Source organism: Choloepus didactylus, chromosome 10 (assembly GCF_015220235.1).
Source record: "Choloepus didactylus isolate mChoDid1 chromosome 10, mChoDid1.pri, whole genome shotgun sequence".
Taxonomy (NCBI): Eukaryota; Metazoa; Chordata; class Mammalia; order Pilosa; family Megalonychidae; genus Choloepus; species Choloepus didactylus.
In genome coordinates this window covers 82,180,729-82,195,662 of record NC_051316.1, presented here as the reverse complement: position 1 = coordinate 82,195,662, position 14,934 = coordinate 82,180,729, and the positions used below count along the sequence as shown (strand labels likewise).

Genomic DNA, 14,934 nt, shown 5'->3' with positions numbered 1-14,934 from the left:
ATGTTCTCAACTTTGTTGCTACTGTGTCTTTTGGTGGTGGAGAGGCCAGTTGTGGTCAGTCCCCAAGCCGCTGTGTTCTGGGTCTGTGTCTGCTGGTGTACCCACATAGCCTGGCATCCAGGGAAAGCAGAGTGGTTTGATGGAGCAGATCTTCTAGAGACTCTTAGGAGTTGGGCAAGGGGGGTGTGGCTTCTGTAGTTGGTTCCCTGTTGCGATGAGGGGAAGGTTATTGTTGCCTTAACCACAGTGAGCATTTAGCTGGAAATCAAACCAGACCCCGGCACCTGTCCTGAAAACCCCCATGAAGACTCTTGAAGGGCGATGCTCATCTTAATCCTTGGAGAGGCATTCTCTACTTGCCTGCCATTGTTTTCTGATTTCCAGCTCTCAAATGAATCATGCTAGAGCCTCCTAACTGGTCTCCCTGCCTTTGGGTGAGGGTGGGGGTGGGGTGGGCAAATTCCTCCTTGACGTGCAAAACCCAGTACTTATTTAAGACCTCCAGGGGCTCCCCATGGCCTAAATGAAAGACAAAGCCTGTGCATTGGCAGGGCACCCGGCTCCCCTGCTCCAGCCGACCTCTACCTTCATGTCTGTTCTGGTTTGCAGAGCTGCTGTTATGCAAAATACCAGAAATGGATTGGCTTTTATAAAGGGAGTATTAATGAGTTACAGATTTACAGTTCTAAGGCCATAAAAGTGTGCAAACTAAGGCATCAACAAGAGGATACTTCACTGAAGGAAGGCCAGTGGCATCCAGAATGCCTCTGTCAGCTGGGGAGATACGTGGCTGGCATCTGCTGGTCCTTTGCTCCCAGGTTGCATTTCAAAATGACTTTCTCCAAAATGTCTCTGGGCTTCTGTCTCTCTTAGCTTCTCTCAGCAATCTGCTTGAATCTCCTGGGGCATTTCTCTCTAAGCATCTGGGAGTCCTCTCTTAGCTTCTCCAGGGCAAACTCTGGGCTTCATCTCTTAGCTCAGCATCTCCAAACGTCTTTTTGTCTGCATCTCCCAGCATCTCCAAGCATCTGGGTCTTTGTTGGCTCTTAGCTTCTCCTGGGGGCAAACTCTGGATTACATATTTTAGCTTCTCGCCAAAATGTCTGTCTCAGCTTGTCTTTTCTGTGAGCTTTCTTAAAGGACTCCAGTGAACTAATCACTGGATGGGTGGAGTCACACCTCCATGAAAATGATCTAATCAAAAGGTCTCACCTAAGGTTGGGTGGGTCACATCTCCATGGAAACACTTAATCAGAAGGTTCCACCCAAAAAGATTGAATTAAAATATCATGGCTCTTCTGGGGTCCTTAACAGTTTCAAACCAGCACATTGTCTCATTCTGTTTTCACCCATTCTGAATTTCTTGTAGTTCCTCTAATGTTTCCTTTTCCTCACAGCCTTTACAAATGCTGCCTCTCTCCTAGGAATTCTCTTCTCATGCTCCCTGCTTCACTTGGCTAACTTCTCAGAAGCCTTCTCAAATCCCCTAGGACTAGGGTAGTGTCCCAACCCTCGGCCCCCCCCCCCCCTTTCCATACCCACTTCTCTCTGCAGGTGCCCTCACCCCACAACTGTCCACCATAAGGTGCTCATTTCCCCATTGTAATTGCCCATTTAACTAGGAACTTCTCAAAAGCAGGGCCTGTGTTTTTGTTTTGTTTTGTTTTTCTTCTCTGTATCCCTGCTGCTAAGTGTGAAGTAGAAATAAATGTTGGCAAGAGTAAATATGTGAGGGGGGGAGAAACGTTGCCCTCTGAGCATTTGAAGTGTACACTTCGGTGGCTTTTAATATATTCGAAGTTGTGTATCCACTACTGTTTTAGAACATTTTCATCACCCCAAAAAGAAACTCTGTACCCCTTAGCTGCCCCCCCTCCCCCGCAATCTCCCCAGTCCTAGGCAACCACTAATCTACTTTCTGTTTCTGTGGATTTGCCTGTTCTGGACACTTCATGTAATTGGCATTATATAATAAGTGGTCCTTCTTTCACTGAGCCTAATGATTTCAAAGTTCATCCATGCTGTAGCATGTATCAGTATTTAATTTCTTTTTAGTGCTGAATAATCTCTTGTATGTATATACCAATTTTGTTTATTTGTTCACCAGTTGATGGGCATTTGGATTGTTTCCACTTTTTGGCTATTTTGAATAATGTTGCCATGAACATCTGTGTACAAGTTTTCATGCAAACATAGCTTTTCGTTTCTCTTGGGTATATACCTAGGAGTGGAATTTCTGGATCATGTGGAAACTCCTTGTTTTGCCATTTGAGGAACTGCCAGGCTGTTTTCATAAGTGGCTGCACCATTTTACATTCCCACTAGCAGTATAGGAGGCTTCCAGTTTCTCCACATCCTCACCAGCACTTGTTATTATATGTCTTTTTCATTATAGCCATCCTTTGGGTGGTGTGAATTACGTTTCACTGTGGTTTTGATTTGCAGTTCCCTGATGGCCATGGAGCTGGCTTTTGAAGTATGTTTCCTTTTCCTTGTTTGCAGAAGTGTCATCTGTTTTCTGCAGACATACTGTTTGCTCTCCCTTATCTTTATTGTAAATGAGGGCTCTACAAAAAGGTTTTAACAACCCCAACGTGCCATCTGATGACTCTTAAGGTGTCCCTCCCTGCTGCCTAGGTCTGCTAGATGGGCACTAGATATGCAACACAAAGTGTCTCAGGGGTGCTTCTTTCTTCTTTTCTCTCCTCAAAGGAGCTGGGCCTGCAGGCCCATCCGTGCCAGGCCTCCTCCCTCATCTTCCTCACTCTGCCCCAGCCGGCATGCCTGAGCTGGCCTGAACTCCTGTCCTTGCTGCACTGGCCGTTGCTGGCTCTGCTTGACTGACTTTTGCACCCACTGTGAGGAGCGAATGCCCAGTCATATAAGGTTTACAGCCTTTGCTATGAGATCTGGTCCATGGGATGGCTGCGCTGTCTGGCTGTGGGAATGCCAGGCCTCTGGTTGGGCCAAGCAGTCACGTGCCAGCTCGGCCAGTGCTGAGGGCTGCATGAGGCCTCTTCTAGATTCCAGGCTCCTGGAGGAGACCTCCTCACAGCGTGTACTGCCTTCTCCGTTCCCAGGCACCCTTTTCTCTCCCACCACCACCCCCAGGGTCTGTGTTGAGTCTGATGCTTGCCTTCTGCCTGCTTTCTTGGAACCCCTCCTGCAACTGCCTCTGCTCAGTTATTTGGAGATTTTATATATTTTGGGGCCTTTTTTGTTCCTTGTCCTCTCCCTCTGTGATGAGGAGACAGTTGCCCTAGAAGGAACGGATAGATCTAACTCTTATCTACTCTTCTAGTTTGCTAATGCTGCTGTTATGCAAAATACCAGAAATGGATTGGCTTTTTTAAAGGCGATTTATTAGGTTACAAATTTACAGTTCTAAGGCCATAAAAATGTCCAAATTAAGGCATCAACAAGAAGATACTGTCACTGAAGAAAGGCCAATGGCATCTGAAACACATCTGTTAGCTGGGAAGGCACATGGCTGGCGCCTGCTGGTCCTTTGCTCCCGGGTTGTGTTGCTTTCAGCTTCTGATTCCAGTGGCCTTCTCTTTAAGCATCTGTGGGTTCTCACTTAGCTTCTCCGGGGCAGACTCTAGGCTTCATCACCTAGCTTAGAGTCTCCAAATATCTTTCTATCTGCATCTCCAAGCGTCTCTAAGCGTCTTGGTCTGAGTTGGCTCTCTTCAAAATGTCTCTGCCTTTTATCCTCTCATAGAGGACACCAGTAAACTAATTAAGACCCACCTTGAATAGTCAAGTCACATCTCCATGGAAATAACCTAATCAAAAGGTCCTGCCCACACTAAGTCTGCACCCACAAGAGTGGGTTAAAAAAACATGGCTTTTCTGGGGGTACATAATAGATTCGATCCAGCATACCTGCCAACATAAGATGAAGCCTACGCTTAAAAAGCTAGGTTTTCAGAGGGGTACCTGCTGCCAGTAAGCCGGCCCCTCTTCTCTGAGCTGGGCCTTCCATATGCACTTATCTCACAGGTCTCCGAAGGTCTCTCTGACTTTGTTCTGCTGCTGTAGAGACTCTGAGCATGTGAGCCACAGGCCAACTCTCTTGAGCCTTAATCCTCTTTAGAAAATCCCCCTCCATCGGAGAAGCAGGATTTGGGAGGAATCTCGAAGCTCACTGGGGGGACACACACAAACACCAGAGAATGCAAAGTCTCCTGGTTGGATCCCTGAGTGAAGACGTCAGGGTTGGTTCAGGTCCCCCTCCTCCTCCACTGGGTCACTCTTGTGGTGGCTGTCCAAGCCTGGGCCTACTCTTGCTGGAAAGTGGAGGCTTTTTTCCTCCCCTCATAGCAACTGATTCTACTCTCATGAGTAGCTGCTGAAGGAGGGCTGCAGCTGGCTTGGGAAGCCGCCTGTGGGGCTGGGCTTCCAACAGTGGGCACCTGCATTGTGGATCTCAACCGGGATGCTTTCCCTGATGAGACCGTCTGCCTCAGAGCACTGCATATCCTTTTGCCTCGTCTCTTAGGGCCTGTTTTCCATCCTGTGGGGTGACCTTTGTTGGCAGCCAGATCCTCCATAAGAAGTTTCTACAGTCGGAATTCCAAGAGACTTTCTGAAAGGTCTGATTGTTCGAGGTGGATGGGAAAACATATTCCTGCCAAAATGATAGTAGCCAACACTTTTGCCCCATTATCATGTGCCAGCCTCTATGTTGAGGCCTCTTTGTGCACTGTCTTGTTTAATCCTCACAATTCACCTCCTGTCATCACCTTGACACAGATGAGGAAACCAAGGCCTAGCGGTGTCATGTGTCAAAGTCACATTGCTAAGTGGGGAAGCTGGCACTCCTGGGATAAAAATGCACGTGTCTTTGACGGTGGTGCATTTGGCTTGGTCTGACAGTAGGTGCTTGATAAACGTTTGAGTGAATGAAGTGGCAGGAGCCCTGGATGAACGTGCTCAATGAAGAGGGGCAGGAAAGAGGGCTCTGTGTCTTCCCACTCCCTGGAGAGGAATGAACACCACCTGGCATTGGGGGGACTTCAGGGCATGCCAGCCCCTGTCCCTCTTATCCAAGACAGGTGAGTACCTGAGGTGTCACAGGGTTTCACCAGAAAAAGCTTAGAAAACTCACTAAAGAGACTTGACTTCTCTTTAATCCCAGGGGAGGAAGAAGAAGACTGCTCCTCTGTCATGTCTCTCGGCTGATGTTCCTAGGGGCCCAGCAGATAATAACTCCTGCTGAAGTATCGTCTGCCCTTCCACTTTCCCCGGATTTCATAAGTGAGGGAGGGCTGGGAGGAGGGAAGAGAGGAATGATGTATAACTCAGGTTATTTTGGTTATGGCAGCAGAAACTGTCCAGTTTTAAGTTAGGGCTGGGCACTGGGGCGCCTTAGTAAGTCAAAGGGACTGTTGCATCACTCATGGGGAAAGGGGTGGAACAGGTCTGCTCTGTGGGCTTTTCCTCCTGGCTGCTGCCATTCGTGTGGGGCTTGGCTCCAGATGTGTCCATTCGTAGTTCCAAATTTCCATTTCTTGGGAGAGGGAACATACTTCAGCTGAGTCAGGTGTCATTACGGCAAATAGCCATGGCCAGGAGGTGGGTCCTCTGATACAGACATGCCAACAAACACCCCCTGCCCCTATTTTGGGGGAGGGCACCAAGAGAAGGGAGAATTGCCATGAACTGGGCAGCCACCCTCAGTGTGTCTACTGCACAGATATAAAAAGGCTTTGTTGGGATACCTTCCCCTGACCTGTTGGGAGAGTACTCAGTGAGGCTGAGTTATGTTTGAAAATGTTTAGGGAAAGCCACTCTTTTAGGGTCTTAATGGGTCTGGGGGAGCAGGATGGATAGCACCCAGTACAGGCCTCTTTCCATCCCCAGAATGTAGAAGGGTTTGAGGGGAATGAAGTAAGCCTGGGATAGAGGGAAGATGGTTTCAGGGTTGCTGAGAGGGTCGAATGGTATGCCGTGCACATCAGACACTTAACCTGGGCCTGGTTTATGGATATTAGCAACATGTGTCATTGTCATAGTAATTACAACCACTTCATAGTTTTCATAGGTTCCATATGCAATTTCTCAATTTTGATTTTTTTTTTCCTTATGACTTTCACAGAATTAGCTGAAGGCAGAATTTAAAATTGATTTGTTAACTGATGGGGCAACCAAAGAACATGGTGTGCCCATAGTGCACACTTCTCCTTTCACTGTGCCCAGTTGGAAAGCTTTGTCATGGGCTGAAGAAAGAGGCTCTTATTTAAGATGTTTCCTTGATTCATTTGCCCTTCTCTTGGCTGCTTTTCCTGACTTCCTGGTACCTGTGCTTCTCCACGTGCTTGGCTGCCCTGGGTGGCTCACCTGAGATGGGCGGCCGTGGCTCTGGTCCACGCCGTCCACACTCATGGGCAGCGTTGGGGAGCGCCAGTCCCCACGTCCTCTCTCAGGGGCAGGGAGGGAGGATTGGGGCACCCCACTTTTGAGATTATGTGTCCATTGCAGGTCCTCATGGGCACTTTTTCACCCAAAGGAGAGGTCCCTGAGGCTGGTGATCCCCAGAAAAGTGAGTCAGGAGCACTTGGTCAGGATTCCAAAGTGTTGGGCTGCAGTCCCAGCTGTGTCCCTAGGAGGCCTTGGGCTCTTTGTGGTGTTGTTGAGAGGATTCTGGTCAGGGTGTGTGGAGGGGCCTTGTGAACTGCTACGTGTAAGGGGTGGCAGTGTCCGTGCTGTTACTCTCCCTACTGATCTGGGGCCATAAGAGGTGGTAAGTGCAGAGACGCACAGGGGTGACCCCTGAGGGACCCCTCTGGTTGGAGTTGCCATCTGCCATTGTTTGTTGAAACCCATCCATCAGTGTACTCATTGATTCATTCATTCATTGATCCAGCAATTACTAATTGAGGTTTTTTTTTTTTTTTTAGTACGTGTCAGGCAGTGTTCAAGGCACTGGGTATATATATCAGTGAATAAAAATTAAAAATCTCAGCCTTCATTAAGCTTACATTCTAGTGAGGGAGACTGAAAATAAACAAGAGAAGTGAAATATCTGTACTGGCAGGTGGTTGGCACCTGCAGCAGGTGTCCCTCTTCTCTCTCAAACACCTGTTTGTGCCATCGCTTGTATCACACTACCTCCCCCTGCACTGAGCCCTGTGAGGATCGGGATTGTGTGTTCATTGTATTTCTCTAGTGCCTGGTTTTGTGCCTGACAGTCACATGGAAGGCACACAACATTATCATCAGACCCTAGTCAACCGTATAAGGGGAGTAGAAGTGGAAAGAACCCCAGATATACCCAGCTAGTCTCATCAGTTCCCTGGGCTTCTTCCCGGGAGTTAATCTATGTATGTAAATAAATGACACGTGTATTTAAATGCCTCTTTCACTTAATAGCTCTTCATGATCATTTCCTTTTTAGAGCTTCCTTATTCTTTTTTTCAAAACAGCTCTATTTCATTGTATGGCTGTACCATGGTTATTTTAAACAGTTTTCTAGTGAGGCTTATATCATTGTTTGTAATCTTGCTATGATGAACACCCCATAGTGAATAACATTCATATGTCATTCATACACATGCAAGCCTTCTGCAGGATGCTTTCCTGCAGCATCAAGGTATGACACTCAGTATTGATTTGTAAAATGAGGCCCAAGAGTGGATGAATGATCACATCTAATGGACAAGTCACCAGTCCCTGTGGGTGCTCTGCTCAAACACACTTTGCCTTAAGGTGCCTGACGCACTTTCCTTTTGTTTCTGCACCAGGCTGGAGATTCCATGTTCAACCGTGCTAAGCTCCTCAACATTGGGTTTCAAGAGGCCTTGAAGGACTATGACTACAACTGCTTTGTGTTCAGTGACGTGGACCTCATTCCAATGGATGACCATAACGCCTACAGGTGTTTTTCACAGCCACGGCACATCTCTGTAGCAATGGATAAGTTTGGCTTTAGGTAAGAGATATTCAACCAGAATCGGCAGAAAAGATTTTTTTCTTATATGGCGAGTGAGACATGCAATTCCTCTAGCCCAGGGGTGCATCTTTAGGCTCTGGGGAAGAATGTTTCCTCTGAGAAATGGATGCCTTTTTAAGCTCAAAGTCCATTACTATTAGAAGAGGTAAGAGAAGCCCAGGAATGGTTGTCATCTCTGCGCCTCCAGATGAGAAGAATTTATAATGTTTGGAGTGGCTCTTGTGTTTGGTTTCTAAACAGATGTGGTATTTCCTCACTTTGTTCTCTCCCTGTCTCCACACAGCTTGGGAAGCAAATTCAGAGTCATTTTTCCCCTAGTGAATTCCTCGGCTTGGATACTGTTTTATCTTGTAAAAATATAAAGTTTACATTCTGTTCCATAATTTATATGTGTTTGTGTTAACATAAAGTTGATTTAAATCAGCTATCAGTTGAAAAACCTGACCTTTCCCTCCCTGTTCTAAATAAACTTGAAGCGTCAGGAAGCTGAGCCGCAGGTGTACCCTGTGTGCTTGGGCACCCCTGGCTTAGGCTGAGTACCACAGTGTGGTCCTCACACCATGCTCTTTTTGTTTAGATACAGCGCATCAACAACTGCTATCTTTCAGACTCCTTATTCTCGCCAGTTCTTCCTACTTCCCCTTGCTGGGGGACATGGAGGCTGTGAGATGAATCTAAGGATGCTATGAAGTCCTTCCCCCAGATCCAATGTATTCAGGCCCCAAACATGCTGTCTTTAAGGGGAAAAAATACTTGAATGTAAATTTCACTTCTAGACTCCTTAGACATCACACCGTGCCCTCCTCTCTTTCCTCCCTCTCTGTTGGTATAGCATCTTCTCTTTGACATGTACAGGTTCATACCCTGACTCCTTTTAATCCCTTCCTTGTAGTGTAGCGGTGAAAAAGGCTGGGGCCCAGGTGATGCCCTCATTCTACACCATGGCACCATCTTTGTTTTACAGAGAACCAATCAGGCTTGGGGGGGAAGGGGCAGGTGGAGAAGAGAAAGCAGCAGAGCCAGCAAATGCAAATCTTGTCAAATTTACCATGTACTCTCCCTTGAAGCAGCTAAGTCAAGAATCCATTTCTGTAAAACACTGGTTACCAAAAAAAAAAAAACAACAAAAAAAAAAACCCAACCCCATTAACTTGGCTACCTTGGTTCAAACCCTTGCATTAAAAATGCAAACGTTAGTCTGAGATACGCCAGAAGGTGATTGGCTTAACATCTAAGAGAGGACACCTAATTACAAACAGATTACCTTAGATTCATTAAAGGGGCCCCCAAGGATCTTTGCTTGTGAATACTTGCAGTCAAAATTCCTGAATGTATTTGAAAATAATAATTGCATCTTTTTTCCATCTGTTGTATATAGTTTGGTTAACTTCCCCCTCAGAGTCTGAGTTAGAGTTTTTCTTCATTTGTTGATGGGGTTTGGTTTCCTTGGATTCCAGGAAGAGCCTGAATGTGGTTTGGAGCTGCAACCAGGGTAGTCATCAAACCTCAGGCCTTCGAGGACCCAAAGAAAGACCCATGCGTGACCTCTGGGGCACATCCTGAATCTTAACATTTCTCATCAGGGCTTACTCTGCATCACTCGGGAGGCCACAATCCATACCCATGACATACTGAAATAGAAAATGTTTGGAAATATGTAAAAATTGGTTCACCAATATGCATTTTGCTAAGTTAGGAAAAATAGAAGTTTCCGAGCAAAATTTATTTTTAGCAAACTTTCAGAAATGTTACCTAGACTCAGGATTGGTCTTGGAGCCAGAGCATCTTTAAAAGAATTAAAGCTCTGTGAGTGGATGGGATGGGGGCAGAGAGAGGGGCACAAGGGATTTTCAGAGACTCTAAAACAGCCTCAGATGCCAGGACCTTCTGGATGAGGACTTCCTTTATAGGAGCAGGATGCATGGGAAGCAGATTCCTGAGTCAGCGAGGAAGAAAGGCACTTACTCCTGTGCTTGTCAGTGACTGATTTTCTATAAAACCAGAAATGGCACTGTATTCTTGGAAAGATGATGATTCCACGCTGATGTCTATGTCTTCTCTAAGATAATCTGAGTCCTGATACCAAAACAAAATAAAACCCCCATAAATCTCCTATCAAAAAGTTCCAGAGAATAAAGAATAACTTTAAAAAGTGTTTAGATTTTCAGCAAACTTTATGTTGGGAATGTTAAAACTTATTAACCACCAATCTTATGTGTATGTATGTGTTTTTTCCCCAGGCTACCTTATGTTCAGTATTTTGGAGGTGTCTCTGCTCTAAGTAAACAACAGTTTCTCACCATCAATGGATTTCCTAATAATTATTGGGGCTGGGGAGGTGAAGATGATGACATTTTTAACAGGTAATGGTTACAGCTCAGCTCTCTTTCCCCCCGTCTCCCTTCACTTCTAAGTTTTGAAACAACGCTTGGTTATTCTGTGAGGACTGACCCTCAGGAAGGATGCAGATGTCTTCTTCCTATAGATGCTGAGAGAGTTTTTAGGAAAATTACCTTCTGAGATTTTTGGATTAGCCTGGGAAGGTGTAAAATATGAACCAAGTGAAGGGGTGAGTTTACTTTCACTATACCAGAAACTGGCTCATTCATTGGGATGCTAAAGGCTCTGAGAAGGCCTGCATCAAAGAAACATTTTAAAAAATCCAATGTTTCTTGAATTTGTCTTACTCTAGGACTCTTTTTTTTTTTTTTTTTTCCAGATACATGTAGGAAATACTGACCTTCCCCTACAGGGTGTAGTTCAAAGTCCTTAGCGTAGCATTCAGAGTTCTCTGTGATTAGCCTTTGCCTTTCTTTCCAGACCCATTTCCTGCCACTCCCTACATAAGACCCTTTCATCAGCTCCTAGGGCCTTGCTACTCCCTGGTGTCACCATGCTTGCTCTCACCTCCGTGCCCCTGCATGTGCTTTTCTGACAACCCAGAATGCTCTGCAGGCACCTCTTTATCCTCAAGACTTAGCACCTCCTCTGTGCCCCTGACCCCACCTTCCCCTTCTCTCACACTGCAGAACCAGAGGTAAATGGACATGGGGAAGGAGTGTGAGTTCCAACTCTGCCACACTGGGCCAGGGCTGGCATGATGGCTGGGGGGTGGGCCGGGTGAGAACAGTGGGCAGGATGGCAGGTGGGGCCACAGCCTGGGCCCACCAGCTTCGGTGTGGTCTTACAGCTGGGGCTGTCAGATCCAAGCCTTATGGCAGCTCTGTGGTGATGACTTGTCCCTTCACTCTCTGCAGGTTAGTTTTTAGAGGCATGTCTATATCTCGCCCAAGTGCGATAGTTGGGAAGTGCCGGATGATTCGCCACTCAAGAGACAAAAAAAATGAACCGAATCCTCAGAGGTGCGTTCGGTGTCGGTTGTATTCCTTCTTCCCCTTAGAGGAGGGGGCTGACTGCAGGCTTGAGGCTCAGGAGAGGGCTCCGTGCCTGGAGGGAGATGGAGGGGGTCAGTCCTTGGGGTGGGGTAAAGGAAGAGCGAGGAGAGGGGTGGAGAAGTGCAGATGTTTAATGGTTTCTTTCAAAGACTCCTGTTCTGACATCATCCCTTGCCCTTTTTTTCCTTGTTGGCAGGTTTGACCGAATTGCACACACGAAGGAGACAATGCTCTCTGACGGTTTGAACACACTCACCTACCAGGTGCTGGACATCGAGAGATATCCGTTGTATACCAAAATCACAGTGGACGTTGGGACACCAAGCTAGCACTTTGGTACACTCATAAGAGACCTGAAAATGGCCAGAGACCTCTGCTGCGTCTCTTTGCCAATCTGCTGGGCCGGTCCCTCTCTCATTTTTACCAGTCAGAGTGATAGGTCTCCCTCACTTGTCATTCAGATGCCTTTCCAGATGACCAGGACGAGTGGGATATTTGGGCCCCAGCTTGGCTCGCATGTGACTTCTTAGCTCTTCGTGGTATTTGTAAGTGTAGAAACTGTCAGCATTTGGGGGTTCTTGGCATGTTCCTGGTGTCGCCCCAAAGAGTCAGAGCTGTACATGGCCAAAAATTTGGTGACTGTGGGACTCATTCCCAGCAGTAACACTGCTAAAATTGTTGTGAAATAGGTAAGCATTTTGCTTTAAATTGTGGTATTATTATTTCGTGAACGATTGGATAGTGCTGCTGAAATTAGACTGCTGTGATATTTTTTGGTTGTCATATTTTAACAAAAAAAAGTGTAATTTCAACCATTCTCATATTTTCCTCCCCCCAACTTCTTTCAGTGGTATGCAAATATTACAATCACTATGTGTGTGTCTTTTTTTTAGCAAAATAATTTAAAAACTTGAGCCTTGGACCCTTTGCCCTGCTAAAGTGTGAATTCCAAGGCAAATTTAGCCATCAGAGCAAAAGCCTCGGGTGTTCTCACATTCGGTGGCCAGTCTCCAAATTGTCTGATTTCTGAATGTAAAGTTTGTTGTTGTTTTTTTCTTAATAGCAGTTTGTGGTATTTTAAAGAAAGAACAAATCGGGTTCGAATTATGATCTCTCTTCATTTTTGTGTTGATCCAAGTTTGCATATAGGTATTTAGTATTCTGAGTCATGACAATTTATTTTTCTGGGCATGCTATGTAAACTTGAATTTCCTATGTATTTTTATTGTGGTGTTTTACATGTGGGGAGGGGATTGAGCATTTTTTTAGGGGGAAAAAAAATACTGTATGCTGTAGTGGCCATGACTGGCCTCTGATTTTGCTGGCAGGCCAGGCTATGTGAAAAGCAAACTCACCTTGTGATCCGTTGATGACGTCAAGGCCTCTGAGTCGGCGTTATCTTGCTGAACCCTCTTGGGCAGGGACTCTGCCCACACCACTGCCTGTGCTTGCTGGGCAGAGCTCCCCACTCCCCAACCCTCCCCAGGCGGGCAGGGGTAGGGGGACCAACAACCTCCTCTGACCTCCTATCAGGCCCCAAGCCTGTGTGGTTGTAAATAACAGCAATCAGGTTGCTTACTACCCCCCAGTGCCTCCCCAGGCAGGGGGAGTTGGGGAAACCTTCCCAGCAGGTAGAGGCTGGGGGTCACCTTCCTCGGAGGCTCCCTGGCCAGGCTCCCTGGCCCTAGTCCCTTGGCTCACCCTGCATTACCTGTTCTCCTCCCCTCCCCTTCCGTTCTTCTGCCTTTTTCCTTCCTTCTTCTCCCTTTCTGTTCCTTCACTCTTGCCTGTTCCCTAAAACTTGCCTGTGGCACTCAGGGTCAAACAGACTATTTGTTCTCCAGCGTGAATGTGCCTTTTAATTAGAGATCTAGAAAGAAGTTCAGTTGAACCCACACCCCTTCTCCCACACAAGGACTCTGGTGCCTAAAGCCTCCCGCTCCCCATTTTTAGCTGGTGCTCCCTCCCAGCAAGTGCCTTCTCCAAACCCGCCTCTTCTGGGAGATGTTTCTCCTGCCTGGGGGAGATGGCACGAGGCAGTTCTTACCACTCAGCGCCCTTGCTGGGCCCCGCCTGGGCAAAAGTCAAAAGATTCAGCTGCTCTACCCCAGGGGTGAGCCCTGGTGGCTTGGGGCATCCTGGACCCACACCACTGTCCTCCTGGGTACCAGCCCTCCATGTGGAGCCTGAGCTGATGCCTGGCGCCGATCTTACCTGTGCCTTTAATGCTTTGAGCATCTCAGAAGCTAACTTGATTCTTTTTTCGAGAAGCCTTTGTGTTGGTTAAAAATTCTTCCCCACTGCAGAATCAGCTGGACTATGCAGAGTATTCCTTCTGCCGGTTCCCCACTCTTTAATAAGAAGGGTCTTAAAAGTAGGAATGACTACACCGTGAAGTTTTGGGAAATGCAAAGAACGAAGGCCTCCTTTTTGTCCCTAGGTCCTGACTTATCCAAAGTGCCTTAAAAGAAAGGAGATAAATGCCCTGGGTGGATACTTCTTTGTAATTTACTTTATTCTTGAACAAAATTCTGAGTTTTCTTTTTTCTTTCCTTTTTTTCCTGTTACATTTTCCTTCATGTTCCTTGGAATAAGTCAAGCATGTGGTATCATTCTCAGAACCAGGGGAAATACTGCTTCACCTGGCCCCCCCATTGGCTGACCTCCCGGTGCCCTCGCAGGGCCTGCGTGGGCTGAAGCACATGCCTGTTAGGCCTGGATGTGTGCCTCGCCCAGGGGTGCAGGTCCTGTTTCCACCAGGGAGTTCAGGGCTGGGGGTTCGGGAAGCATGCCCATCACCTGGGAGCTGTGACCAAGAAGTTGTCATGAGCTGTGCCTTTCTCTGTTTCTGTCCCTCCGTTGCTGGCAACCCTGTTGAAATGGCCTTCGGGAAACATCAGAGGGCATAGGTGGCCCGGAAGGCTAAAGTAAATGCTGGTGCTGGGTCTCAGTGTGGGCAGGGTCTCTGCTGGCGTCCGGGCCGGGGGTGGGGGGCCCCATGCAGCCAGGACTACAGTATTCTTGTCCCAGAGACCTGTTTTGCTGTGTATTTTGACTTCCCATGTATGCAAATGTGTGTATTTACCATTGTAAATGGGGGGGCGGGGTGAGTGTCTGTCCTTGGTGTTCAAAACAGACAAGAACTGTATTTTTGCCTTTAAAATCCAGTAATATAACGTGAATAAATGACCCTATCTTTGTAAATGCCAGTGGTTTCTCTTCTGATTTAAGGGGTTTGGGCTTTCTCAGGGCTGGGGTCAATGATCAGGGCTGCTGCAGAACCTCTGAGGAAAGCCGAGGCGGCTGGGGTGAGGAGGGGAGAGGATGGGGGTGCGGGGTGGGTAGGTGTTGAGGGGTTGAGGCAGTATCTCACCTGGCTGTGCTCCTCACCAGTACACACACTTCCCTGGAATCACCCACTTCCCCTTCTGGGCCTTCTTTTCTTACCTGTAAAATTGGGATGATAGAGGCTTTGAGGCATACGAAGATGAGGTGTCTAAAACAGTGCCTGGCACCTCACAGGTGCTCAACACCTCATGTCTTTCCCTAGCAGTTCACTGGCCACATCCTGCAGTTTTCAAC

General features: G+C 47.1%; 1 protein-coding gene across 1 annotated transcript in view; it reads left to right on the top strand.

Moving 5' to 3' along the window:
* B4GALT1 (beta-1,4-galactosyltransferase 1) overlaps window positions 1–14,556 on the top strand; it is a 68,878-nt gene extending 54,322 nt beyond the window's left edge. The window contains exons 3-6 of the mRNA XM_037797075.1: window positions 7,749–7,936; window positions 10,198–10,320; window positions 11,215–11,319; window positions 11,549–14,556. Coding sequence (XP_037653003.1) covers window positions 7,749–7,936; window positions 10,198–10,320; window positions 11,215–11,319; window positions 11,549–11,681 — 549 coding nt within the window. The 3' untranslated portion in view covers window positions 11,682–14,556. The remainder of the gene's footprint in view (window positions 1–7,748; window positions 7,937–10,197; window positions 10,321–11,214; window positions 11,320–11,548) is intronic.
* The last annotated feature ends 378 nt before the right edge of the window (window positions 14,557–14,934 follow it).